This window comes from Bufo bufo, chromosome 3, assembly GCF_905171765.1.
Source record: "Bufo bufo chromosome 3, aBufBuf1.1, whole genome shotgun sequence".
NCBI classification, from domain to species: domain Eukaryota; kingdom Metazoa; phylum Chordata; class Amphibia; order Anura; family Bufonidae; genus Bufo; species Bufo bufo.
This window is the reverse complement of record NC_053391.1, coordinates 121394309-121421965: the sequence shown is the minus strand read 5'-3', so window position 1 is coordinate 121421965 and position 27657 is coordinate 121394309. Positions and strand designations below refer to the sequence as shown.

The 27657-nt window shown below is 42.5% G+C and overlaps 1 protein-coding gene across 1 annotated transcript in view; it reads right to left on the bottom strand.

The window, feature by feature from the left end:
* LOC120994736 (3 beta-hydroxysteroid dehydrogenase type 7-like) overlaps window positions 1-25625 on the bottom strand; it is a 100312-nt gene extending 74687 nt beyond the window's left edge. Inside the window, exons 1-3 of the mRNA XM_040423520.1 lie at window positions 25554-25625; window positions 9595-9765; window positions 3267-3422 (exon numbers count right to left, since the gene is read on the bottom strand). Coding sequence (XP_040279454.1) covers window positions 3267-3422; window positions 9595-9742 — 304 coding nt within the window. The 5' untranslated portion in view covers window positions 9743-9765; window positions 25554-25625. The remainder of the gene's footprint in view (window positions 1-3266; window positions 3423-9594; window positions 9766-25553) is intronic.
* Window positions 25626-27657: the final 2032 nt, after the last annotated feature.

The window sequence follows — 27657 nt, the reverse complement described above, 5'->3', positions numbered from 1 at the left end:
GTGCATGTCACATGACCAATCATGTCAAAGAGACATTTTTCACCTTCTCTGCCTAATTTTGTAATTCTGAAGTGTCACTTTATGTGGTAAAAACTTTTGTATGCTTTTCCTTATCCAAGTGAATCTGAGATTGTTTTTTTCATTACACATTGTACTTTGTGTTAGAGGTAAGATTCAGTTGATATCTTTTGCATTTATTCAAGGAAAATTTGGAAAGATTAGCAATTTTCTAAATTTGAATGTATCTAATTTTAATACAGATAAACATACCTCAGAAAATAGTTATTAATTAACATTTACCACATTTCCACTTTAAGTTGATTTTGAATTTTAAAAGCAATTTATAAAATTTTCAGGAAAATTTCCAAAATTGACTTTCTAAAAGACCGGATTAGTTCTGGAGTCACTTTAAGAGGCTTACTTAATAGAAACTACCCATAGATGAACCTATTTTAGAAACTGCATCCCTCAAAACTGATTTTAGAACCTTTGTTAAACCCTCAGGTGTTCCACAGGAATTAAAGTAAAATGGAGGTCAAAATTAAAAGTTTTTCCTGGAACAGCAAGGGTTAACAACAAAAAACTTCTATATAGATTACCTTGATTCTGTAGATTACAGAAACACTGCATATATGATCGTAAACTGCTGTATGAGCACACAACAGATCTTAGAAGGGAAGGAGTACCGTATGGCTTTTGGAAGGCAGATTTTGTTGAAATGGTTTTCAGGCACCATGTTGCATTTGAAGAGACCTGAGATGCTCCTGAAGTGGAAACCTGCAAACAGTAACCCCATTTTGGAAACGACACTCCTCAAGAAATTTATCAAGGGTTATAATGAGTGCTTTGACCCCACTGGTGTTTCATAGAATTTAGAAATTTAGAAGATGAAAAATTAAGATTTTTCCAGTAAAATGTTGTTTTTTCTCCACATTTTTCAGTTTTGCAAAGATTATCAGTAGTGTTGAGCGCGAATATTCGAAAAGCTAATTTTTATTGCGAATATCGGCACTTCAAGAATTTGCGAATATTTAGAATATAGTGCTACATATTTGTAATGACGAATATTCATTTTATTTATTTTTTTAACACAGTACACATCAGGTGATCTTCTTCTTCTAGCTTGTGGGCCAATGAGAAGGCGTTGTCACAGCTTAGCAACATCCCTAGCAACCAATAGAAAAGTTGCCTGCCCCTTACTATACAAGTTGCACGTATTGCGAAAAAATATGCTCATCATTAATTGCCGAAAATTCGTAAGTGCAAATATATTGGAGCACTCTATCTGCATATAAAGCTATTCTAATGTTCTGCCGTGTCAACCATTTTCTCCTCACCAGCTTGAAAAATTTAGCATAAGTGACCCACGTCGGTATTTCACACTCATTACGCGAATAATACATTGCCGATTTTCGCAATCAAGAATATCATCTCGAATTCTCGAATTCGTGAATATATGACGAATATTCTACAAAATATTCGAGAAATATCGCAAATTCGAATACTGCACCTGACGCTCATCACTTATTATCAGGAGTAAAAGCTCACCTCATTTTGCTTCACATTTTATCCTGAATATGACAACAGCTCATATGTGGTTGTAAACTGCTGTATGGGCACACAGGAGTGCTCAGAAGGGAAGGAGCGACATCTGGATTTTCTAACCTGGAATTTGCTCAAATGTTTTTTTAAAAGCCATAACTTTTTTATTGACTGAGCTTTGTGGGGGGATAATTTTTATGGGATGGGGTAGTTTTTATTGGCACCATTTGGCTTTTTGATAGTTTTTTATCTATTTTTTTCATGAGGCGAGGTGAACAACCATTGCAATTCTGTCATTGTTTATTTATTTTTATTTTTTATGAGGTTCACCATACGGTATATTTAATATATGACATACATATGATGTTTTTTACTCTTTTTTTGGAGGATGAGGTGACAAATTATATGTGGTTTATTTTTTCATTTTTTTAACCATTTATTAATTATTGGATACTAGGTAAAGCAATTTCTTTTTGCTTGGAATCTTTATGTTTCATTTTTTTGACAAAGTGACAAGTGACCGGGTGTATTGTGAATGGACAGGCAGCATCAGGAGAGGATGAACTGTAGCTCCAACCTCACTGGCAAAATCATGAGTGGCCTTGGCAGTGAATAGTAATGGCAGTGGGCGGGACCATATGCTACAGGCAAGGGGAAACAAGACATAATGGAAGAAAGCTGCTGGAGACAACAGAACTGGCAAAAATAACATAAATTAAAGTGTGACTATAAAGCAGTAACAACATTGAAAGCATAACACATCACTAAAGCATGAGAGGGCATTGTAGGGTGGATGTTCAGTCCAAGGCTTATTAACATATATTTAAATTTTTAGTCCCACCCACCCATCCCAATTAACATTTATTTGAATATTGGACAGCTTTAAATGCAAATTGTAAAATGAAAACGCAAAAGGTGATATGAAAAGTAAATCAGCAGTTGTGCTGCTGGTATCTACACATACATCTATCTATGTATCAGTATAGTGTATGCTTTTTAAAGATAACAACAAAATAACAGTAAGGAAAGTTAAATATACAGGGTAGCTATATGGGGAGGGGGTTAATTCTGACCTTGCTATAAAGCCCCACAATTTCTGTGTACTCTCCAGGTGACAACCAAGTGCATCTCTTTCTCTGGAGAACCTAACATTCACATACATGATGTGAACAACCAACTGAATTCAATGATTGCAATTAGTAAAGATGCAGCCCACCAATTAGATATTATCTGCAATGTCTGGACGCAAGTTATATGGGCACCCTAACCCTACTGCTGTGTTTTCCGACAGTCCAGCTGAACTCTGGGAGCTCCAGTGGCAGGGCAAACAGATCAGCTTAATCTTTGGAAAATGCTTAAAGGCTGTATTACAATGGCCGATAGTCAGCCAGATCATCGCTAACGAGCACTCGTAGGAACGCTCGTTACCAATGATCTGGCAGTGTGGTACTGCCGCCGATTACCTGGTGAACTAGCAAACACTCTTTCACAGGGCAATCCAGATTTTTAAGCAGGAAAACAACAAGTCAGTATGGGGATGAGTGATGACATTAGCGATCACTCTTCCCCATACTATGGAGGAGATCGCTGCATATAATAGCAACAGTCTCCTCCACTAATCAGCAGGCTATTCCCAACAACCACCTTAAAAATCTTTTACTGTAATACAGTCTTAAGGCAGCAATATTGACATGAAATGATATATAATAAAATGTTCAACTTACCTCCAACATTTATAGCTTCTAGTTTCTTTAAAGGAAATATATTTAAACTGTCCACAAGAGCAGCAGTATGAATCACTACGTCAACGCCTTTAACAGCCGATGAAATCTGGTCAAAGTCAGTAATATCTCCTTTAATTAAAGTAACTGTGGTAGATGCTAAAAATTTCAATAAGAGACAATGGTGAAGTCAGAGACACATTGGCAGACATTTACCAAAGTATGCAAGCTATTAATGTGGCGTAGTACAAAGTCACAAATATTTTGTGACATATTTTGTGACTTTTTACTTCTCTTGTCACCATTTAAAAGTGGAGTGGGTGGGGCTATGCAGGAGGGATGTGGTCTCCCATAGCCAGGGGTGCACCTAGCCTTTCTGCTGCCTGAGGCCTCATGCACACGACTGTTTTTTTTGCGGTCCGCAAAAACGGGTTCCGTGTCCGTTTTTTCTTCCGTGGGTCTTCCTTGATTTTTGGAGGATCCAAAGACATGAAGGAAAAAGTCGTTTTGGTGTCCACCTGGCCGTGCGGAGCCAAACGGATCCGTCCTGACTTACAATGCAAGTCAATGGGGACGGATCCGTTTGACGTTGACACAATATGGTGCAATTGCAAATGGATCCGTCCCCCATTGACTTTCAATGTAAAGTCAGGAGTCCCTATTATACCATCGGATCTGAGTTTTCTCCAATCCGATGGTATATTTTAACTTGAAGTGTCCCCATCACCATGGGAACGCCTCTATGTTAAAATATACTATCGGATTTGAGTTATATCGTGAAAACTTAGATCCGACAGTATATTCTAACACAGAGGCGTTCCCATAGTGATGGGGATGCTTCAAGTTAGAATATACTAAGAACTGTGTACATGACTGCCCCCTGCTGCCTGGCAGCACCCGATCTCTTACAGGGGGCTTTGATCTGCACAATTAACCCCTCAGGTGCCGCACCTGAGGGGTTAATTGTGCGTATCATAGCCCCCTGTAAGAGATCAGGTGCTGCCAGGCAGGAGGGGGCAGACCCCCCTCCCTCCCCAGTTTAAAATGTATTGGTGGCCAGTGCGGCCCCCCCCCCCTCCCTCCCTCCCCTGTATTTATGTAGGGGAGGCCGCACTGGCCACCAATGAATTAAATACAGGTGAGGGAGGGAGGGGGGCCGCACTGGCCACCAATGAGTTAAATACAGGGGAGGGAGGGGGGCCGCACTGGACACCAATGAGTTAAATACAGGGGAGGGAGGGGGGCCGCACTGGCCACCAATGAGTTAAATACAGGAGAGGGAGGGAGGGGGGCCTCACTGGCCACCAATGAGTTAAATACAGGGGAGGGAGGGGGGGGCCACACTGGCCACCTTTGAATTTAAAACTGGGGAGGGAGGGGGGTCTGCCCCCTCCTGCCTGGCAGCACCTGATCTCTTACAGGGGGCTATGATACGCACAATTAACCCCTCAGGTGCGGCACCTGAGGGGTTAATTGTGCAGATCACAGCCCCTTGTAAGAGATCGGGTGCTGCCAGGCATCAGGGGGCAGTCATGTACACAGTTCTTAGTATATTCTAACTTGAAGCTTCCCCATCACTATGGGACCGCCTCTGTGTTAGAATATACTGTCGGATCTGAGTTTTCACGAAGTGAAAACTCAGATCTAAAAAGCTTTTATGCAGACGGATCAGCGGATCCGTCTGTGTGAAAGTAGCCTACGCACACGGATCACGGACGAGGATGACAATCTTGTGTGCATTCGTGTTTTTTCACGGACCCATTGACTTGAATGGGTCTGTGAACTGTTGTCCGTCCAAAAAATAGGACAGGTCATATTTTTTTGACGGACAGGAAACATGGATCACAGACGCGGATGAAAAACGGTGCATTTTCCGAGTTTTCAACGGACCCATTGAAAGTCCATGGGTCCGCAGAACCGTGTCCGTTGTTCCGGAAAACGGAACAACGGACACGGATGCATACAACGGTCGTGTGCATGAGGCCTGAGGCAAAAACTGAAATGGCACCCCCACTCTCCCTAATGCCAATCTCTTAACCTAACCCCATCCCTTCAGCCCATGGCCCTTCTGCTGCCCCCCTCTTGCCCCTACCTGGTGTTGCCTGAGGCGATCGCCTCACCTGGCCTCATTGGTGGTTTACCACTGCCCACGGCCCATCGGATTTGCTTTCATTTATGACAGAAACGGGTGGAAATGATAGTTCAAATCTAGTTTTAAAATCTTATGTAAATGGTGCAGAAATTTTCCATGTGGAAATTAACCTGCAGTGAGGATTTTGAAATTTGCAGCATACCAATTGTTTATGCAAGGCAAAAGGTGAAATCTGAGGCAGATCCTCCACAAAATCTGCAGAAAACACATGCAGATTTTGGTGCCTATTTGGTGCAGAAATGCAGTTAGAAGCAAATTAAAATCTGCATAGAAAATCTGCATAAATTTAAAGGGCATCTGTAAGCATATTTGTACCTATGCAACTGGCTGTTACATGTGCACTTGGCAGCTGAAGGCATCTGTGATGGTCCTATGTTCATATGTGCCCGCATTGCTGAGAAAAATTAGGTTTTAATATATGAAAATGAGCCTCTAGGAGCAACTGGGGCGTTGCTGTTACACCTAGAGGCTCTGCTCTCTCTTGCTCTCTTTGCGACTGCCACAACCCCTCCAATTTAATTGACAGGGCCAGGCAGTGAAAACTTCATCACTCTAGGTATAACGGCAGTGCCCCCATTGCTCCTAGAGACTCATTTGCACATTTCTATTTTTATTATTATTTCCATTTTTATTTATCCTAGGTCCAAAGTCCATTCGCTCCAAACTATCCAAGACCTATCGCTGTACAGCATTAAAACGTATAGGCTCCGGCAAGGCAAATTCTTGAGAGACTTCGATAAATAACTTCGGCCATTGATTTTTAAAGTTACGTTAAAACCAAGCACACCATTGTTTTTCATGTGAAATTCCCAATAAGTTTGATGTGTCACATGACCCTCTTCCTATTGAAAAAACAAAAGTTGGATTCAAAATGGCCGACTTCAAAATGGCCGCCATGGTCACCACCCATCTTAAAAAGTTTCCCCCCTCACATATACTAATGTGACACAAACAGGAAGTTAATATCACCAACCATTCCCATTTTATTAAGGTGTATCCATATAAATGGCCCACCCTGTAGATTTAATACCTTACACAGAGCCTTCTACAAAGTGGATATTTGTGAATCAGTCCTTACGTGCCTACTTTTATTTTCTACCCAGTGTTTCAGTCCCTCAGGTCTACTCACAGATATGTGCCCCCTCACAGTAGATATGCCAAGATATGCCCCCTTCATAGTAGATATGCCAAGATATGTGCTCCCTCACAGTTGATATGCCAAGATATGTGCCCCCTCACAGTAGATATGCCAAGATATGTGCCCCCTTCACAGTAGATATCCCAAAATATGTGCCCCCTCACAGTGGCCCAGTGCCCTCTTCACAGTGGTTATACCCAGATGTGCCCCCTTCACAGGAAGTGAAAAAAACAAACAATAAATACTCCTCGCCTCAATCACCTGGCTCCTCCCATGATCTGCGCTCCCCATCAGCAGCAGCAGGATACTGTGACACATTGCGCTGCTGTGTAGGAGGAGCAGAGGCTGATTCCCCGCCTGCCCCACTCCTCCTCCTACACAGATCAGCAGGACGATGTGTAAGGACATCGTGCTACTGCTGCTGTGGAGCACTGGCGGCTCAATGGTGGAGCGGGGAGCAAATGGTTCCCTGCTTCAGTGGCGTGCCTACGGTGTTTGGCACCCGGGGCGGGTCCTTTCTCTGGCACCCCCCCATACTTTAAAAAAAATTGTACCCCCTCACAGTAGTATTGCCCTCATTGTACAACCTTCACAGTAGTTTTGTACAGATGTGTGCCCTCTCACAGTAGTTATGCCCTCTCTGTGCCCCTTCACAGTAATAATTCCCATTATGCCCCTTCACAGTAATAATCCTCATTGTGCCCCCTTCATAGTAATAATCCTATTGTTCCCCGTTCATAGTAGAAATCCCCATTGTGCCCCTTTCTCAGTAATAATGCCCACTGTTCCCCCTTCACAGTAATAATGCCCACTGTGCCCCCTTCCTTGTAGTAATGCCCTCTGGCTCTGTGCTCCCTCCATAGTAGAAATTCCCATTGTGCCCCCTTCACATTAGTAATGCCCTCTGTGCCCCCTCCAGGGTAGTAATGCCCTCTGTGCCCCTTTCTATAGTAATAAAGTCCTCTGTGCCCCTCCATAGTAATAAAGACCTCTGTGCCCCCTCTATAGTAATAAAGACCTCTGTGCCCCCATAGTAATAAAGTCCTTTGTGCCTACTCCATAGTAATAAAGTCCTCTGTGACCCCTCTGTATTAAAAACAAAAAAACACTAATTACTCACTTTGTCCCATTCCTGAAGCTCACATACCTCTTTTCCCTGCAGGTACAGATCGCTCTGCAGCACTGTGTGGGCAGAGCTTATGCAGATTACTGGACTGCAAGCTCCGCCCACACAGGCTGACAGCGCGATCCATGCCTGCAGGCTGAATGGTGGAGCGGGGAGAAGTCTTCCAGCTTCACCATTCAGAGCGCGGCTGGCCTGAAGAAGGGGAGGAGTGCGGGGAGCTGAGCAGTGGTGACCGGACCGCAGCTCCCTGCGCTCCAGCAATGAGCGCTTCCATCTGTATTGATGGAAGCGTTCATTGCTTCTGGCCTCTGGCAGCTGTGCTGTGGGCCCCGCAGGAGCTGTGGGCCCAGGCACTTGCCCGAGTATGCCAGGTCTGACAGCGGCCTTGGCGGTAGCGAAGCCGACTTCAGATCCATGTTTTAAAGCTTAAAAATGAAATCCCGAAGTTATTCGGCGAAGTCCCACGGGACTTCGGTGATAACGAATTTGCCTTGCCTCGGAGCCCATACATTTGAATGCAGGTCAGAGACTAATCTCCGTATAGCACTCAAATAAAGTTTTGAACAAATTGACTTCGGATCTAGGATCCGAAGCTCGATTCGCTCAACACTATAAATTATTATAGATTTTGCTGTGTTTCTGCACCAAATCCACACCAAAATCCATATTTGCTACCTGCAGATTTTAATGCAGATTTGCCCTAGATGTCACGCACCGCAAAGGGCAAAATCTGCTCTGAAATTCCGCACAGTTGATATGCTGATGGAAATCACTTTGATTATTCAACTTGAAAACCATTTTAAAACTGGGATCTGAAGTTGGCTTCGGTACCCAGGTACCAGCCGATACCAAAGACGACTTCAAAACAGTTTTATAATGGTTTTCAAATTGAATAATTGAAGTCCGAAGTTATTCCATGAAGTCTCGTGAGACTTCAGACATAACGAATTTCACCTCCGCAAAGACAATAAATTTGGATGCTGTATGGAGACCCGTCTCCGTACAGCATTCAAACAAAGTTTTGAACGAAGCAACTTTGGATGTATGATCCGAAGCGCACTTCGCTCAACACTAGTTAGGTGTTTGGATGGGTGCAATGCAGGGCATGTAGAGTTCAATGTGCAATGGCCTGTGTATGGTGCAAGAGTCAGTAAGCACGCCAGAGTAAATTCAATAAGAAGTCTCTTTATACTGTGGTGCAAAATAAGAGTTGTAGTATATCTAAAATAGCAAAACACAGTTCCAACTGTACACACTGCAATTCTATCCCAGATAGCGATGTATGGATTTAGGCAAGCATGGAAATTATGGCCCTCTTCTCACACTATCTTGCTAGAGTCTTTCTCATTAGAATCTGTGGCTGGCAACTGTAATTTTGCCATTATACATGTAATGCACATGGTGGTGTATAGGTTGAATGATACAACTGGCCAATCTGTTACTTTAATGTGCATCAACTGTAATCCTTCCACAGCAGTAAAGTCTGAATTGCCCTCAATGGCGGTTTCCATACTGACTGACTCTTGGTGCTAGACCATGTAGATTTCTGAACTTTTTCCTTTCGCTCTTTTCTCTCTTGCTGTAAATCAAACAGGGACTTGTTAGTCTTTGAATCCTGAGGACCAAGGAGAAAGAACATATGAACTTTGCTTCCTTCCTGTCCCTTCTTCCTCCTCAGATTTTCCTAGAACACTAGAGCTAGGAGTGGAGCCAGCCACCACCTAGCAACCTCTTGCAAAGGGCTATGTCAGAATTATTTAACTCCGTTACCATACAGAGCTATGCTGTGAATATACAATGCATTAACAATACATGGCATAACATTAGATTACATCATAGAAAATAAAATCCAGATATCCCCTGCTTCGGGGACTGTACTTGACTATGACCTTGAATGATAATTTCTTGTATTTACCTGTTTCTAGATTTCTTATAGCTTCAGTTTCATTGAGATCAAATATTTTAACCTCCTTCACATACTCTTCTTTGAGTAAAAGTTTTACAATACATTCTCCAAGAAAGCCGCATCCACCTGTGACTAAGTACACCAGATCTTTCGCCATATTGAGGATAGTATAGGAACTGCCTGTTATAAAATGACAAATTTATTAGATAAGGAATAAAACAGCAGAAAATATCAGTAGTTGCATTTCTCACTAGAGTCATGGTGAATATGATGGATTGGGTTTCACAAAGTTTCCTGAATATAATAGCAAAGCATGCTACACTATTTCAGCCATTAAAGACCAACCAAAAGCAGACAGAACAGAAGTAAAGTATGAACAGAGCCTCAGGCAGCACTGACATCTTGTCATATGACAACTACTTTTTGAATTGTGATCTAATGCACAGTTAGCCTGTTGATGCTACCATTGAAACATTAACCCACTAACAACCTGGCAAATATGCAGTGAATTGACCGGAAAAATACGATTGCGCGCAACATTTTCAGTTCTGCTGATTCTTGGCGTATTTGCCGTGGTGCTGCCGGATCTCTGCCAGTCCCCATTATATTTAATCGGGCCGACGGGCATTCAGGTAGCGTCCTGCAATGCCAGATTCAGAGAACTCTGGAAGGCTGTTCCCTAGTGGAACAGGCTGCCGGATCTCTGTAATGCTAGTGTGAAACTACCCTTAGGCCTCATCTTTAGTTTGTGCTCAGACTTAAAAACATTTTGGCATACTTGCTATTAGGTATGAAATAGGAGTACCTGCACCATATCCCCCAGCGGTAGTTGTTCTTGGGGGGATATATTAGGGTTAGAATGAAGGAACGATAAACAATGAGCACCACCTTAATGGGTTATCCCATGACGAATATAAAAAATGAAAATCAGACATCATATAGTACATGACAACCTCTTTCTAAGGGCACATGCACACGGCCGTATGTATTTTGCAGTCAGCAAAACATGGATCCGCAAAAAATACGGATGACGTCCGTGTGCATTTCGTATTTTGTGGAATGGAACAGATGGCCACTAATAGAACAGTCCTATCCTTGTGCGTTATGCAGACAATAGTAGGACATGCGGACATATGAAAATGGAATGCACACTGAGTAACTTCCGTTTTTTTTTTTTGCGGACCCATTGAAATGAATGGTTATGCATATGGTCTGTAACGGATCTCCTGGCACCTCGACTGGGTAACTCCGTTGATGGATGCTCCTAGTGCTTCCCGAGGGCTCCAAGCACTCCACTCGACACCGTAACCACCACAGGAACAAGGAACAGCTCTTACAGGATAGCCAGGGGAATATACAGCGTATAGCAATCCCCACACACATGAGACTAAGCTCTATGTTGAAGGCAAAACAGGAACTTTTTAATGGGTTATTTTTCAGCCTTTTATACAGGTCTCCTAGCAAGGGACACTCCCCCTGGGGGCTTTGTAGAAGACTGTGACAGTTTATATATTAGCCAATCACATGCATTTACAGTATTAAAACCTTCCCAGCAATTGTACACAAAACCCCCTTCCCTCTGTCTGTTACGCAATCAACAAAATACAATGGGCATTGTCTTTGACGCAATCAACAAAATACAATTACCAAAACACAATAGGCTCTGTCTGTTATACAATTACCAAACATAATGGGCTAACTTAATCACTCACAGGCAGAAAACACACATTTTTCCCAAAACACAAAAAACACCTCAAAACCCCACATATCCCCATAATTTATACATCCATGGATAGCTCTGATCTAGGTGAACAACATATCCAAAAAATCACCCAGATCCGAGCAGGGGTTCCCGAATTTCATGGAAGTCACATTTGGCCGACAGCAAGCATGGCTTTTTTGCCCAAAACAGTTCCACAGATTTAGGCTGTGCGGCCGGTCTGTCTTCTCCTTCAAAGTTAGTATATGGGTCATAATCCTGAGGCAAGAGGCTGGCACACAGGCCCCTCCAAAACCCAGTGGCGAGGTTTTTTTCGCCACACGGTTGGCAAAAAAAACTGGATCGGACACGGAAAGAAAAAACCTTTATGTGCATGAGTCCTAACAAAGCTAGAACCATCCCTGTACCTCACATGGATCCAAAGATCTCCACATTCATTACTCTGCTAGATTTATATCAAGCTGACAGCTCAGGGGGAGTGTCTTTTCTGCTGCAGCTCAGGGGCGTGTCTCAACTCTCCCTATCACAGATCAGTAGGCAGTTAAAGGATGAAATTGAGCATGTGCGGCCTCCTCAGTGAGCAGGTCAAAGAAATAAAAATAAAAAAACAGCATTTGGCGCTATACAGATACATTTTATTAAATAACTCAATGGCTCTGCTAAATTTTTAATTCTATACTATTACAAGCGTATTCAGATCCAGGTGCTGGTTTGAAAATGGTAGAAATTTTTTTGTGGGACAACCCCTTTAAAACAAAGATTAGGAGGGGACATGGATTTAAAGAGAGTCTGTCATTAGGAAATCCATTGATAAATCTGACACAATGTCTTGTAAGGCTAGCTTGGCTGAATGTAATGATACCTTTCACTAAGCGATCTGATGTTTAAAGGGGTCATGCAGTTTTTACTAAGCGATGGCCAATCCATTATGGCAGCAATCTGACATCATGCACCCCACCAATCAGCTGTTTAGGTGTAGCTATGTCACTTGAAGTCATCGCCGGAACTACACAGCTTTGTCAATTGTGTACTGGAGGGTGCTAGTTCCATGGTGCTACTCATATTGAAGTCAATGGGAGCAGCACTGCAGTGACAAGCTCTGTCCACTACACAGGTGACAGAGCTGTGTAGCTTCAGCGCTGACTTACAGCGACATAGGTACACCTAGAATTAGTTATTTATAGCCCCCCTGAGCCCACCTGCACCGAGTGGCCCTACCCTGATTTATAGATCTATTATGAAGGCTTGGCTTGGGAAAGTTAATAAAAAATTTACCCTTATGATATAGCAACCAATATTTTGAGCATCAGTGGTGACATACAGATGTAGCAATCCTCATCTTGATTCCAGCAAAGGGAGGAAACTTTTAAATGACTCTTTTCAATGGCTTTTGTGTCGTGATATTACAGTGAGATGTGATATTGCATTACTCCAGACCTGAGGGTTTATTATACAGTACATTGTAAATACTGTAGTAATGTGTTGTATATTGTTATGTATCTTCTTATGTTTTAGCCGTTTAGGGAGATAAGGTTGGCAGGAACTGGGCTAATCGCCCTGCTCCTTCTCTCTTGGTAAAAGTGGGCTGATCCTGCCAGGAGGGCAAGTTCCAGTTCAGACTGCAAAGAGAGAGAAATCACATGTGAGAGCTTCTACTCCTAGTAGTAACCATTTTAAAGACAAAAACAAAAACATGCAATGCGACAACTCACTGCAATATAGAGTACAAAATTGCATAATAATTACAAGTGCTACACTATAAGTGAGAGATACTTGGCAAATCGTTTTGTACAAAATTATTTGAGCCCGTCTGCCGCACGTCAAGGCGATCTCTGTTAGACGGGTTCCTACACTAAGTTCTACCTGTTAGGTGCCATGACGGCTACCATACACTTCAGGGAGTGTAGGCTGATTTTAATTAGTGTGAGTATATAGTCAGGCCTGCTCCCTCATTGAAGCCACTGGTAGCCGTCATGGCACCTAACAGGTAGAACTTAGTGTAGGAACCCGTCTAACAGAGATCGCCTTGACGTTCGGCAGACGGGCTCAAATAATTTTGTACAAAACGATTTGCCAAGTATCTCTCACTTATAGTGTAGCACTTGTAATTATTATGCAATTTTGTACTCTATATTGCAGTGAGTTGTCGCATTGCATGTTTTTGTCTTTTAATGTTGTTCCCTGCCATAGCAATGTGCTCCTGCGGTTTGGTATGTGCTGACTGACCCCCTTTTTTGTCTCTCCTAGTAACCATGTCTAATTCTCCAAAGAGATCTTCAAAATCCAGAACACTGCTTTCAGAAAGTATCATTGTGACAGACAATACAGCAGAGTGATCAGTGAAACTAGAGCTTTATAGACACTGCTGTAAGGTGAGGGACTACGACTCAGACACCCATCATCCAATCCTCCTCCAGGCCAGACTAGCATCAAGCCTGTATCACACAGTGGACACCTACTGTATATCCACAAGTGCCTGCTAGTGCTATCAAATTGCCATCCAACCATCCACCATACCTTCTCATTTGGTGCCAAAGAATCTGCACATTGAATTTAATTATTTAATACTGTTTTATGTGCCACAAGTAATAATTTGCACTAAGTAAAGAGAGTTATACTTTTACTGCTCAACTGATTCTTCAAACCACCTATCCACTGCACCGATCCGCAGGGAGCTACGGCTTGAGGGAGTACACTGTGGGACAACATCTTATCAGGGTCGCTCCACTCCCATCCTCTGCAATGGCTCCTCAGGGGCTCACTGCAATATCACACTGAAGTTTAGAACTGCTACATCTGTTTTCAATACTGGTTAGAACTCTGGTTTTTCACTTGAGACACACATGATTTTGCTCTGGCATTTTTTTTTAAATAAAAAAAACATAGAAACCACAAAAAAAAATTCTATATCACATGCAGTTTTTATGGCATTATTTTGATGGAGTTTTTTCATTTTAACCCTCTACAGAAGAAGATCCCAGAAAAAAACATCAAACATTAAAATCATGCGTTTTTAAAAATGAGTTAAAAAATTACAACTAATTAACAAAAACTCCAGAAGAAAAAAAACCTCACATTTCGTATTTCCCACAGACTTTCATTTTTCTTGACACAGAACTTTTAACGCAAAAAAAAATTGCCATTAAAAATCTACATGTGAACCTGCCTTCTAGTTTTTACGGCGGTCACTAAGGGGCCTTAGGCTGGGCCGCGGCCTTTTAACGGTCCCCCATGCAGCAGAGAGCAGGGACTCGGCTCTCACATGACAGCTGCACTCCTGCTCTAACTGCCCAGACCGGCAGGAGTGCCGATCTGGGCTGCTTAACCCCTTAAATGCCGCAATGGCGCCCGCCTCATTTAAGCGTTAACGGAGGTAGCGGACTCCCTATGTCTCCCATCTGCAGCCCCCAAATGCGATCGAAGGGTGCCGATGTGTGTTATGGCTGGCTGGGGCCCCATATAGGGCCCAAGCCTGCCTTGAATGTTTTCCAGAAGGCTGCGCCTCTCTGGCGCAGCCTGCTGGTCAATGTCAGTATAGCACTAACATTAAAATGCAATGCACTATAGGGATAATCAAAATATTGCCTGTCATAGTCCCCTTGTGGGACTATTAAGTAATAAAAAAAAAGTTTAAAAAAATTAATAAAAAATACAATTTTTTTCCATTGAAAATATGCTTTTCAATGAACAAAATTGCAAAAATAAAATCTCCCCCACATGTTTGGTATCACTGCATCTGTAATGACCTGCACTATACAAATATCATGTAAAACTGACAGAATTGCTAATTTATTCTTAGTCGCCACCGAAAAAATTTAATAACAAGTGATCAGTGACACGATTGTTTTTTCCCATTTCCCTCCCAGAAAGAGTTAATAAAAATTAACCAGAAAGTTCTGTGTACCCCAAAATGACACCATTAACAACAAATTAACAAAGCCCTCATACAGTTACATAGACAGAAAAATAAAAAAGTTATAGCTCTTGGAAGGCGACAATGAAAAAAGAAAAAAGCTTGGCCAGTAAGGCCCAAAACAGGCTGGTCACTAGGGGGTTATAAGTTAATGCTATTGGGCATGCTTGAATATAACCATCTGCCTCTAGAAGGATCTGTTGAAAAGCAAGCTGTACTGTGGAATTGCTGGCAGTGAAACAGAAACCTTTTGGCCCCCTTCACACGGGCATCGCGGGTGAGGGCCGGATGCGTTCAGGGTGCATTGCGGGAAACCTGTGCGAGAAGGCACGCAATTGCAGTCAGTTTTGTCTGCGATTGCGTTCCGATGTTCAGTTTTTTCCCCGCGAGTGCAATGCGTTTTGCACATGCGTGAGAAAAAACTGAATGTGGTACCCAGACCCGAACCCGGACTTCTTCACTGAAGTTCGGGTTTGGGTTAGGAGTTCTGTAGATTTAATTATTTTCCATTATAACATGGTTATAATGGAAAATAATAGCATTCTTTAATACAGAATGCTAAGTATAATGTCACTTGAGGGTTAAAAAAATAATAAAAACATTACTCATCTCATCCACTTGATCGTGCAGCTGGGATTCTCTTCTTTGTTCTTCGTGAAGGACCTGCAAAAAGACGACCTTCTCTGACATCACCGCGCTCACCATGTGGTGAGCGCGGTGACGTTAGTGCAGGTCCTGCTGAATGAAGATAGAAGGATAGAAGAGGATCCCGGCTGCGCGATCAAGTGGATGAGGTGAGTAATGTTTTTATTATTTTTTAACCCTCAAGTGACATTTCACTTTGCATTCTGTATTAAAAAAAACTATTATTTTCCATTATAACCATATTATAATGGAAACTAATAAAGTAAAGGGGACCCGGGTCGCTCATCCCTCGTCTCCTTAGCAACCATGCGTAAAAATCGCATCGCATCCGCACTTGCTGGCAGATGCTGTGCGATTTTCACGAAGCCCCAATTATTTCTATATTTCTATGGGACCTGCGTTGTGTGAAAAACGCAGAATATAGAACATGCTGCGATTTTCATGCAACGCAAAAATGATGCGTGAAAAACATCGCTCATGTACACAGCCCCATTGAAGTGAATGGGTCAGGATTCAGTGCGGGTGCAATGCGTTCACCTCAGGCATTGCACCCGCGCGGAAAACTCGCCCGTGTGAAAGGGGCCTTAGGTAATAAGCGGTAGACTGTCATCAGTTCCAGCACACAGGCGCACTGCTAGTCCAGTATACTGACTGAGCATCAGTGTTGCTTCAATAAGGATATGGCCGGTGGCGATGTGTCACGGTTATAATGTGGCTGTGCTGCGTTCGAGTACCGCACAGGCAAAGGGGCTGCAGCAGACTCTAATTAAACTAATGAATACTGCACTGTTCAGTGCGACTGTATTGTTAACTCCCACATGGTATTGATGGTGGCACACATTTATTTGGGCCGCACAGTACCTGAACATAGTCAAAACCATGACGGCACTATAATTACTTGGAGAACTATGACAGTAATATATATATATATATATATATATATATATATACTGGGGGCACTGGGATACAGTTTACAAATACTGAGGGCACAAAGGGGGCCATGACATATACTACTAGGAGTCACTAAGAGGACCATTACTGGAGAGGGCACTATGGGGGCCATTGAATAAAAAGAGGCACAATGGGAGGCATTATGTATAGTGAGGGCACTGCAGAGGTTTGAAACTACTATTAAAATCAGATAAAAGGCTACAAAATGGATCCACACACTAATGCAAAATGGCCACAAAAAACTGTTTATCTATTTTGAATGGTTGTTTTGCTCACTTTTGTGTGAATGTACCCTTGGGGTACATCCACATATAATGGAAGATTTTGTCGCAAGTCCGCAGCAAAAAAAAGTGACTAAAACAGCATAATATACAGTGGATATAAAAAGTCTACACACCCCTATTAAAATGTCAGGTTTCTGTGATGTAAAAAAATCTGACAAAGATAAATAATTTCAGAACTTTTTCCACCTTTAATGTGACCTATAAACTGTACAACTCAATTGAAAAACAAACTGAAATCTAGGTAGAGGGAAGAACAAATATAAAAATAAAATAATATGGTTGCATAAGTGTGCACACCCTTAAACTAATACTTTGTTGAAGCACCTTTGATTTTATTACAGCACTCAGTCTTTTTGGGTAGGAGTCTATCAGCATGGCACATTTTGACTTGGCAAGATTTGTCCACTCTTCTTTCCAAAAACACTCCAAATCTGTCAGATTGCGAGGGCATCTTGTAACGGGGTTCCGAAGGTGCACTCGGTCCCCCATTAGCCGCAGACCTGCTGCTTAGCTTCGGGAGCGAGGATCTGTGCTTGACCTCGTTCCCAGGGCGGCTTACTAGCTGGGTGGCTCCCTGCTCCTAAGTCTGCCTTGAGCGCCGAGCTGATCACTCGGTGCTCGACTGGTTGGTCTGTCGGTCATGTGACGCTGGCCACGTCACATGACCCTCACTCCCCACTATAAATACAGGCAGCCTGCTGGCCACAGGTTGCCTGTTAATTTAGGTTCCACCTGTGGTTTTGTCTTTCCTGGCGTACTACCTCCTGCTGAATTCCTGACGATCCTCTGCCTGCTCCTTGTGTACTTTGCTGCTCTCCTGGTATTCTGACCCCGGCCTCCTCCTGACAATCCTCTGCTGACTCCTTTGGTACTACACGACTCTCCTGGTATTTATGACCCGGCTTCTCCTGACTATTCTCTGCTTGCTCCATTTGTACTTTGTAGCTTTCCTGGTATTGACTCGGTCCGTTCACGTTCTGTTGTTTGTCTGTCTGTCATCCCTGCATTTAGTCCAAGCTAGGGATTGCCGTCCAGTTGTCCCCTGTCATTAGGACTCGCGAGGCAAGTAGGCACGGCCAGGGATAAGGGTGGAGCGCAGTGGTCACTTCCCTCCCCCCTGTGTGTGTGTGTACCCGACCGTCACACATCTCCTGTGCACAGCCCTCTTCAGATCACCCCACAGATTTTCAATGGGATTCAGGTCTGGACTCTTCTTTAGTCTTCTTGGTGAGCCATTTCTTTTGTTCATTTGGATGTATGCTTTGGGTTGTTTTCATGCTGAAAGATGAAGTTCCTCTTCATGTTCAGCTTTCTAGCAGAAGCCTGAAGGTTTTGTGTCAATATTGATGCTGCCACCACCATGCTTCACTGTGGGTACGGTGTTCTTTTGGTGATGTGCAGTGCTGTTTTTGCGCCAAACATATCTTTTGGAATTATGGCCAAAAAATTCAACCTTGGTTTCATCAGACCATAACACCTTTTCCCACATGCTTTTGGGAGACTTCAGATGTGTTTTTTCAAAATTTAGCCTGGCTTGGATGTTTTTCTTCGTAAGAAAAGGCTTTCGTCTTGCCATTCTACCCCATAGCCCAGACATATGAAGAATACGGGAGATTATTGTCACATGTACCACACAGCCAGTACTTGCCAGATATTCCTGCAGCTCCTTTAATGTTGTTGTAGGCCTCTTGGTAGCCTCTCAGACCAGTTTTCTTCTCGTCTTTTCATCAATTTTGGAGGGACGTCCAAATCTTGGTAATGTCACTGTTGTGCCATATTTTCTCCCCTTGATAATGACTTCACTGTGTTCCATGGTATATCTAATGCCTTGGAAATTCTTTTGTACCCTTCTCCTGACTGATACCTTTTAACAATGAGATCCCTCTGATGCTTTGGAAGCTCTCTGTGGACCATGGCTTTTGCTGTGGGATGCGACTAAGAAAATTTCAGGAAAGACCAACTAGAGCAGCTGAACTTTATTTGGGGTTAATCAGAGGCACTTTAAATGATGGCAGGTGTATGCTGACTCCTATTTAACATGATTTTGAATGTGATTGCTTTATTCTGAACACAGCTACATCCCCAGTTATAAGAGAGTGCGCACACTTATGCAACCACATTATTAATTTTTTTTTTTCTTCCCTCCACCTTAAAGATTTCAGTTTGTTTTTCAATTGAGTTGTACAGTTTATAGGTCACATTAAAGGTGGAAAAAGTTCTCAAATGATTTATCTTTGTCTCATTTTTTTTTTTACAGCTCAGAAACCTGACATTTTAACAGGGGTGTGTAGACTTTTTATATCCACTGTACATGTATATGGCTCTGAATTTGACTCTCTGCATTACAAAGGGTGATTTCCTAAATTCTCATCCACTTTGTTGGTACTATCCAAAACAAGGAGAGACATCCAGCTTTCCATAAAAAAAGTAATAGCCTTTATTCTTTATAGCAATAAAATATCCAGTAGCACAGTACAGATACACAGCGTTAGCGTCTACGTGTTTCAGATCTTAAAATGTGACCCTTTCTCATGACTATAACCATTTTAAGATCCAAAACATGTAGACGCTAATGCTGTGAGTCTGTACTGTGTTATTTGATATTTTATTGCTATAAAGAATAAATGCTATCACTTTTTTTATGGGAAGCTGCACGACTCTCCTTGTTTTGGAATATACTCAGTGCCTGTGATCTGTGCCTCCCCAAGTGATTGCAGGTGAGCTGAGCCCTTTACTGCTGTTGAACATTGCTGGTACTGTACAACACTGCGGATCTGCTGCATGAAAATCCATGACGGCAAATCTGCGACATATCAACCACCCTTAGTGCGAGACCTGCTGCTTTAACGCATTTCCGTATTATCACGTACATGTACGTGGGGGAATGTGGTGCCTTACAGCATCCTCACGTGCATGTACGTGATGGATCGGGCGGGTACAGCTCCTGTTACTGATAGCCGGGCCCCTGCTGCATCCACCGGCATCGCTGTATGCGGCGATGCTGGCGGATTAACCCTTTCACATGCCGTGGTTAGCGCTGACCGCAGCACGTGCGGGGTTTACAGAGGGAGGGGCTCCCTCTGACTCCATTGGCCCCCCGCGCTGCTCTGACAGGGGGCCGATGGTTGCCATGGCAGCCCGATGCCTTACACAGGCATCGGAGCCTGCCAGGTACGGAAGCCCAGCAGATCCAGCCTGAGGGCTGGGTCTCCTAGGCAACTGTCAGCGTCTTACTCTGTAAGACGCTGACAGTTCAATTCAGTACAATACATAATGTATTGTACTGAATTGAAACGGGGATCTAACCCTGAAAAGGTGAAGTCCCACAGTGGGACAAATATTAAAAGTTTAAAAAAGTTAAAGTGTTTTTTTATAATAAAAAATTAAAGTTTCAAGTAAAAAAACAAAAAGCGCCCTGTTCCCAAAATAAAGTAAAATTATTATTTTTTAAATGGGGAAAATAAGAAAAGTATACATATTAGGTATCACTGCGTCCGCAACGACTGGCTCTATAAAAATATCACATGATCTAATCCCTCAGATGAACACCGTCAAAAATATAAAGTAAAAACGGTGTCAAACTTCACTAAAAGTGCAACACCAAGCGATCAAAAATGCGTATGCCCCCAGAATAGTACCAATATAACCATCACCTCATCCCGCAAAATTAGACCCTACATAAGAAAATCGTCCAAAAAATAAAAAAAATATGGCTCTCAGACTATGGAGACACTAAAACATAATTTTTTTGTTTCAAAAATGATATTATTGTGTTAAATGTTAAAAAACAAAAGTAGACATGTTAGGTATTGCCATGTCCTTAACAACCTGATCTATATGTAAGGCTGGTCAGTGCGCTGGGTCCTAAGGTCCGGACCGTATGATTGGTGACTTTTGGTAATGTCATCTCAGAGTTCCAATGAAAAGTCCTGTGCTGTCATGAACCAAACCGGACGCGTTTCGGGGATCAAGCCCCTTCCTCAGCGGTAATGACAGCTTCCATAGACCCTATGGTCTATGGAAGCTGTCATTACCGCTGAGGAAGGGGCTTGATCCCCGAAACGCATCCGGTTTGGTTCATGACAGCACAGGACTTTTCATTGGAACTCTGAGGTGACATTACCAAAAGTCCCCATACCCCTCGGACCCCCAGGGAGTGATCTCCAGTGTGGATACAATCATACAGTCCGGACCTTAGGACCCAGCGCACTGACCAGCCCTACAACAGCTACGTGCATCACGTGGGACGCAGCCAGGTCTTGTGGGATGCCACGTCATAGACCTGAGTCCAAGTGGCTGGAGCAAGATCAAGGGGACGCAGGAGGGGTAATGTACTTTGCCCTATGGGGCTTGTATGAAGTTTTGGACAAGACTATATTGGTTGAACATTTGACCTATACTGCCTGCTGAGTTTGCACACAAATTGAATCTGCATACATGCGGTTATACACCTGACCTGAGTTGCATACGGACACTGCAGCCCTACACGGATTGTGTGGACATTTCATTGTGCGGTCGATTTTGCTATATGTGCATGTTTTTAGTTGCATGTTTTCAGTTATATGTGAGTACGGTTTTAGTTCTGTCACTATTTTAGGTTATATTTTAGGTAATAAATTGGGATTACTGACATCCTGCCTTGATGTTCTCTGATATTTGGTATTTTTGCGTCCTTAACAACCTGCTCTATAAAAATACCACATGATCTAACCTGTCAGATGAACGTTGTAAATAACAAAAAATAAAAATTGTGCCAAATCAGCTATTTTTTGCTAACTTGTCACAAAAAGTCTAATATAGAGCAACCAAAAATCATATGTACCCTAAAATAGTACCAACAAAAATGCTACCTTATCCCGTAGTTTCCAAAACGGGGTCTTTTTTGGAGTTTCTACTCTAGGGGTGCATCAGGGGGTCTTCAAATGTGACATGGCAGCTTAAAATTATCCAGTGAAATCTGCCTTCCAAAAACCATATGGCGTTCCTTTCCTTCTGCGACCTGCCGTGTGCCCGTACAGCAGTTTACGGCCACATATTGGGTGTTTCTGTAAACTACAGAATCAGGGTAATAAATCTTGAGTTTTGTTTGGCTGTTAACCCTTGCTTTGTTAGCAGAAAAAAAATTATTAAAATGGAAAATCTGCCCAAAAAGTGCAATTCTAAAATGTCTTCTCCATTTTCCATTAACTCTTGTGGAACACCTAAAGGGTTAACAAAGTTTGTAAAATCAGTTTTGAATACCTTAAGGGGTGTAGTTTCTAAAATGGGGTCATTTTTGAGTGGTTTCTATTATGTAAGCCTCACAAAGTAACTTCAGACCTCAACTGGTCCTTAAAAAGTGGGTTTTGGAAATTTTCTGAAAAATTTCAAGATTTGCTTCTAAACTTCTAAGCCTTCAAACGTCCCAAAAAAAGAAAAATGTCATTTACAAAATGATCCAGACATGAAATAGACATATGGGAAATGTAAAGTAAAAACTATTTTAGGAGGTATCACTAAATTGAAATTTAGAAAATTGAAATTTTTTCAAAATTTTGGCTAAATGTGGTATTTTTTTATAAATAAAAATGAAATATTTTGACTCAATTTTACCACTGTCATGAAGGACAATATGTGACGAGAAATCAATCTCAGAATGGCCTAGATAAGTAAAAGTGTTTTAAAGTAATTACCACATAAAGTGACACATGTCAGATTTGCAAAAAAATGGCCTGGTCCTGGCCTGTGTCCTGAAAGGGTTAAACATCTATAGGGTGTATTTTTATTAACTTTTCCAAGCCAAGCCAAGCCAAGCCTTCATAATAGAGCTATGAATAGAGCTATGAATAATAGAGCTATGAATTACTAACTAGATATTCCAACAATTATCTATTCTGGTAGTGCAATCTTCAAGGGCCCTGCAAGACACTACAACGGAGATCAGCAACCACCGGCACACCTGCTTCTGTGAAACTACAACTCCTAAGCCCTTGTGTTGGTCCGCATCCGAGCCACAGTTTTGGCGGCTCAGATGCGGACGCATTAACTTCAATGGGGCCGCAAAAGATGCGGTCAGCACTCCGTGTGCTGTCCGCATTCGTTGCTCCGTTCCGTGGTCTGCCAAAAAAATATAACCTGTCCTATTCTTGTCCGCGCTTTGCGGACAAGAATAGGCAGTTATATTAAAGGCTGTCCGTGTCGTTCCGCAAATTTCAGAACGCACACGGACGCCATCCGTGTTTTGCGGATCCGCGGTTTGCGGACCGCAAAACACACAACGGTCGTGTGCATGAGGCCTAAGATGCACAACTCAGTTCTGGGAGCTCTGAGAATAGGCGAACGAGTGTGTATTTTGGGAGATGTAGTTTCAGCTGGATGGCAGTTGTAGCTGATCCCTGCAGTATGAAGTATGTGACTGGTACTTCATGGATTAATATACTCGTACTTTTTTTTATATTGATTATAATTTTTCCATAGATATGAATGTTTTTTTTTATTAAACAAATCAAGTTTTTTTGTGCATTGTATGCTTTTATTTTTTTACTTTTATTCTTTATTTTTACATTCAATATGTGCAATGCTTAACCTAGAAACTACAACACCAAGAAGGACAAGCCGTAAAGTTATGCAAATTGAAGAAGTAGCTGGTGTCACTAAGATCTGCAAGGGATCAGATTTTCAAGGACCTAGCTCCAGACTGTGGCAAGTGTGGAGGACATAAAAGCCAGATTGAAAGCAAAGTTTTTAGTCACATGAAACCTCAAAAATCGGATCAAGTCATGTGGGGTGATTGTGTGATATCTTCTGTTCTTCAAAGTGCCAGTTATCACCACTTGTCACAGACTGAGAGGGACAGAATCCTTGAACTGAGAGACCTTGATGTATCACGCCGCCAGATCGCTACGTTCCTAGGCTGAGATGTCAACACTGTTCAACTGCAAGTACTCTGTACTGCAAGTAAAATTGGACATCACATTCCAAACGTAGTCACTGAGCTTCAAGTCAGATGTCCATCTACATGTGTTTTATTGACTTCATGCTACCCCTCTCAAAGGCTATCACAGGGCACAGCAAATTGTCAATGGAGGCTATAATGGAGGTCTATCCTCTTCAGCGATGAGTGCCACTTTTGTCTGGGATGCAATGATAGCCGGAGATTGGTCTGGAGAACACGTGGTCAATGCCATGAAAAGGCTTTCACAAGCCAGAATTCTGGAATGCAGGGCTTGTTAAATTTCCCCCATAGAAGTATAAATAAAAAGTTATACAACTCATACTTTGTGATTCTTACTTTTTTCAATATATCTTTTTTGCTGCCAGTAAATAAAAGAACCTTTTTTACATTCAGAGATTACAAACCCGTGCATAACTTCCCTGCACTCAGATAATTGATATACTGTATTATCCAGCCTAGGGGTTGCAATGTCAGCTAAATACATCTGTTGCACATATCTCTCTGGTAGTTTTTTTTTAGCGTGCCTTCACACATGACAGATTTTGTTGCCTGTAAATCAGTTCCATTCATCTGAATGTTTTTTTTTTTTGTTTGCAGCAAGCACATCCATTTTGTGAAACAGATTTTTTTTCTTTCAATTGCAGAAATTTCTGCAAGAAAATCTGCTGCGTGTGAAGGCACCCTATTAAGGGCTCATGCACACGGCCATAACTGTTCTTGCGGTTCGCAAATTGCTGATCTGCAAAACATGGATACCAGACATGTGCATTCCGCCTTTTGCGTTACGGAACATCCTGCAATCTATAGAACAGTTTTATTCTTGTCCGTAAAACGTACAATCTTAGGACATGTTCTATTTTTTCCTTTTGTGGCCCCATTGAAGTGAAGCATTTTTTGCGGATCGGATGCGGACAAAAAACATGGACGTGTGCATGAGCCCTAAGGCCTCTTGCACACGAACGTGTGCGCCCCGTGGCCGTGCTGAGGCCCGCAAATTGCAGGTCGCAATGCACGAACACCCACCGTGGGGCAGTCGCAGCGGATCACGGACCCATTCACTTTAATGGGTCCGCGATCCGGCCTTTCCGCAAAAAGATAGGACATGTTCTATCTTTTTGCAGAACAGAAGTACGGGACGAAACCCCACGGTAGCACTCCGTAGTGCTTCCGTAGGGTTCCGTTCCGTGCTTCCGTTCCGCACCATTCCGCATCTCTGGATTTGCGGACCCATTGAAGTGAATGGGTCCGCATCTGTGATGCGGAATGCACACGGAACGGTGCCCGTGTATTGCGGATCCACAAATGCGGTCCGCAATACGGCCATGGAGCGCACACTTTCGTGTGCATTAAGCCTAATGGTGAGTAATTGAAACACAAAGCATATTGTAGAACCTTTCATTTGTAGTGATTAAGGATAATTTACATAGAATTAAAAGACCAATTAGATCACATAGCAACAATAAGAACAAAAAAACATAAAATCAAAATGTAATATTTATCATTTTCAGCACATAGTCTCACCTGATCTAGTCAGTGGCTGACTTGAGGACAGACTCAGCCTTTCTGTCCACTCCCTGTGGCATCCTGTCTTCACTCGTGTATAAAATTCTCTGATGAAAGTTCACCAGCTCAAGTGTCACCGAACTCTTAGGGTGTGTTCACAAGCAACAGAATTGTTACAGTTATTTCTGTACCTGAAGATGTGTTACATACATCTGAATGGAGTTGCTTCTGCAGCAGATGCATGAATTTCTGGAAGCCCCAAAAAGTTGTAGGAGACAGACACAAAAAGTTGTGCTTGAATATATCCTACCATGTGAGAATAAGGGTATATTCACACATACAGGTTTTGTTCAGTTATTTTATGCAGTATTTTGAAGGAACAGATTTTAGAAAGGGTACCAGCACCTGTGCAGGGTCTGATGCAGATTTTTGCAGCGGAAAAACCCACAATGGGTCTGCTGGTTTTCCGCAGAAGCAAAATCCACACAAAATGGGAAAATCCTAGTGGAAATGCTGTAAGTTTGTAGCAGATTTCACTCTCTGCATTGCAAATATTGAAGTCCGCAACATAAATTAACATGCTATAGATTAAAAATGTTTTTTTTGTTTTTTTTAATTCGGGTCGATATGTTTTGCCTTTATGTTTAAACTGTTTTTATTTAATGCTCATGCATGCAACATGTTTATATAGCATTTGTTCATACATGTGAATTGTATATATAACAATAAAATAAGTATTCAATAATGGTACAGCCATATTCAATAAATTCTGTGTAGCGCGGGGTATATCCCCGATTTCTGACTTTATAAGGCAGTGACTGTGTCATAGATGAACATGAACTTATAAGTTGTCAAGATAAAGGTGAGTATATAAGCAGTTGAGGAGAAGAGAAAAGAGAGAATGAAGAGAAGATAGAGCTTGCAATAAAGGAAAGAAGGGTAAGGAAAGGGGGATGGGAAAGAGGGGAGGGAGAGAAGGACAAGGAGGGTGAATGTCAGTGAGATCAACCCTTCAAGCTGCGAGCACAGATAAGAATGTTTTGCCTTTATTTATAAAAAAAAAATCAAAAATGTACAAAAAAATTTGGGGGAAAAAAAATATCACAATTTTCTAAATTAGAATTTCTCGGCTTTTAAGACAGATAGTGATACCTCATAAAATAGTTATGAACTAGCAGAAGGACCCGGCTTTGCACTGTTATATTTTATCTATTTCATTTAATGTTTGTGTGTGTCGTTAAAAGATAGACAGTATCCACTATAACAATGACATCTACAGTACCCAGCCCCTTTAACAGTGACCTCCACAGTGGCCTGCCCCCTTAACAGTAACAGCCACAGCGCCCCTTCCCTTTAACAGTGACCTCCACAGTGGCATCCCATTTATTAGTGTCTTGTTAACAGTGATTTCCACAATAACACAGAGCTCCGTCCCCTTAAAATGTGACCTCCACAACACCCTGCACCCTTAACAGTGACCTCTACAGCACCACACCGCCCCTTAACACTGACCTCTATAGCGGACCGTTCCGTCCCCTTAACGGTGAACTCCATCATTCCTTGCCTCCTTAACAGAGAGCTACACAGCATCTGCCCCTTTAATAGTGACCTCCAAAACATCCCTCTCCCTTAATAGTGACCTCCACAGCAGTCCGCCCCTTTAACAGTGAACTCCACAGCATTCCGCCTGCTTAACAGTGACCTCCACAGCAGCTCGCCCCTTTAATAGTGACCTCCACAGCGGCCACCCCTTTATTAGTGACTACCACAGTACCCCATCTCCTTAAGGGTCCATTCACACGTCCACAAAAGGGTCCGCACCCGTTCTGCAATTTTTGCGGAACAGGTGCGGACCCATTCATTCTCCATAGGCCCGGACGTGAGGCGGAGAGCACACTATGTGCTCTCCGCTTCCGCATCTGCGGAGCGCGGCCCCGAACTTACGGGTTTCGGCCCGAACTTCCGGTCCGCAGCTCCGCAAAAGATAGAACATGTCCTATTCTTGTCCGCAGCTGCGGACAATAATAGGCATTTCTATAGGGGGTGCCGGCTGGGTGTGTTGCGGATCCGCAATTTGCGGGTCTGCAACACACCACGGACGTGTGAATGGACCCTAACAGTG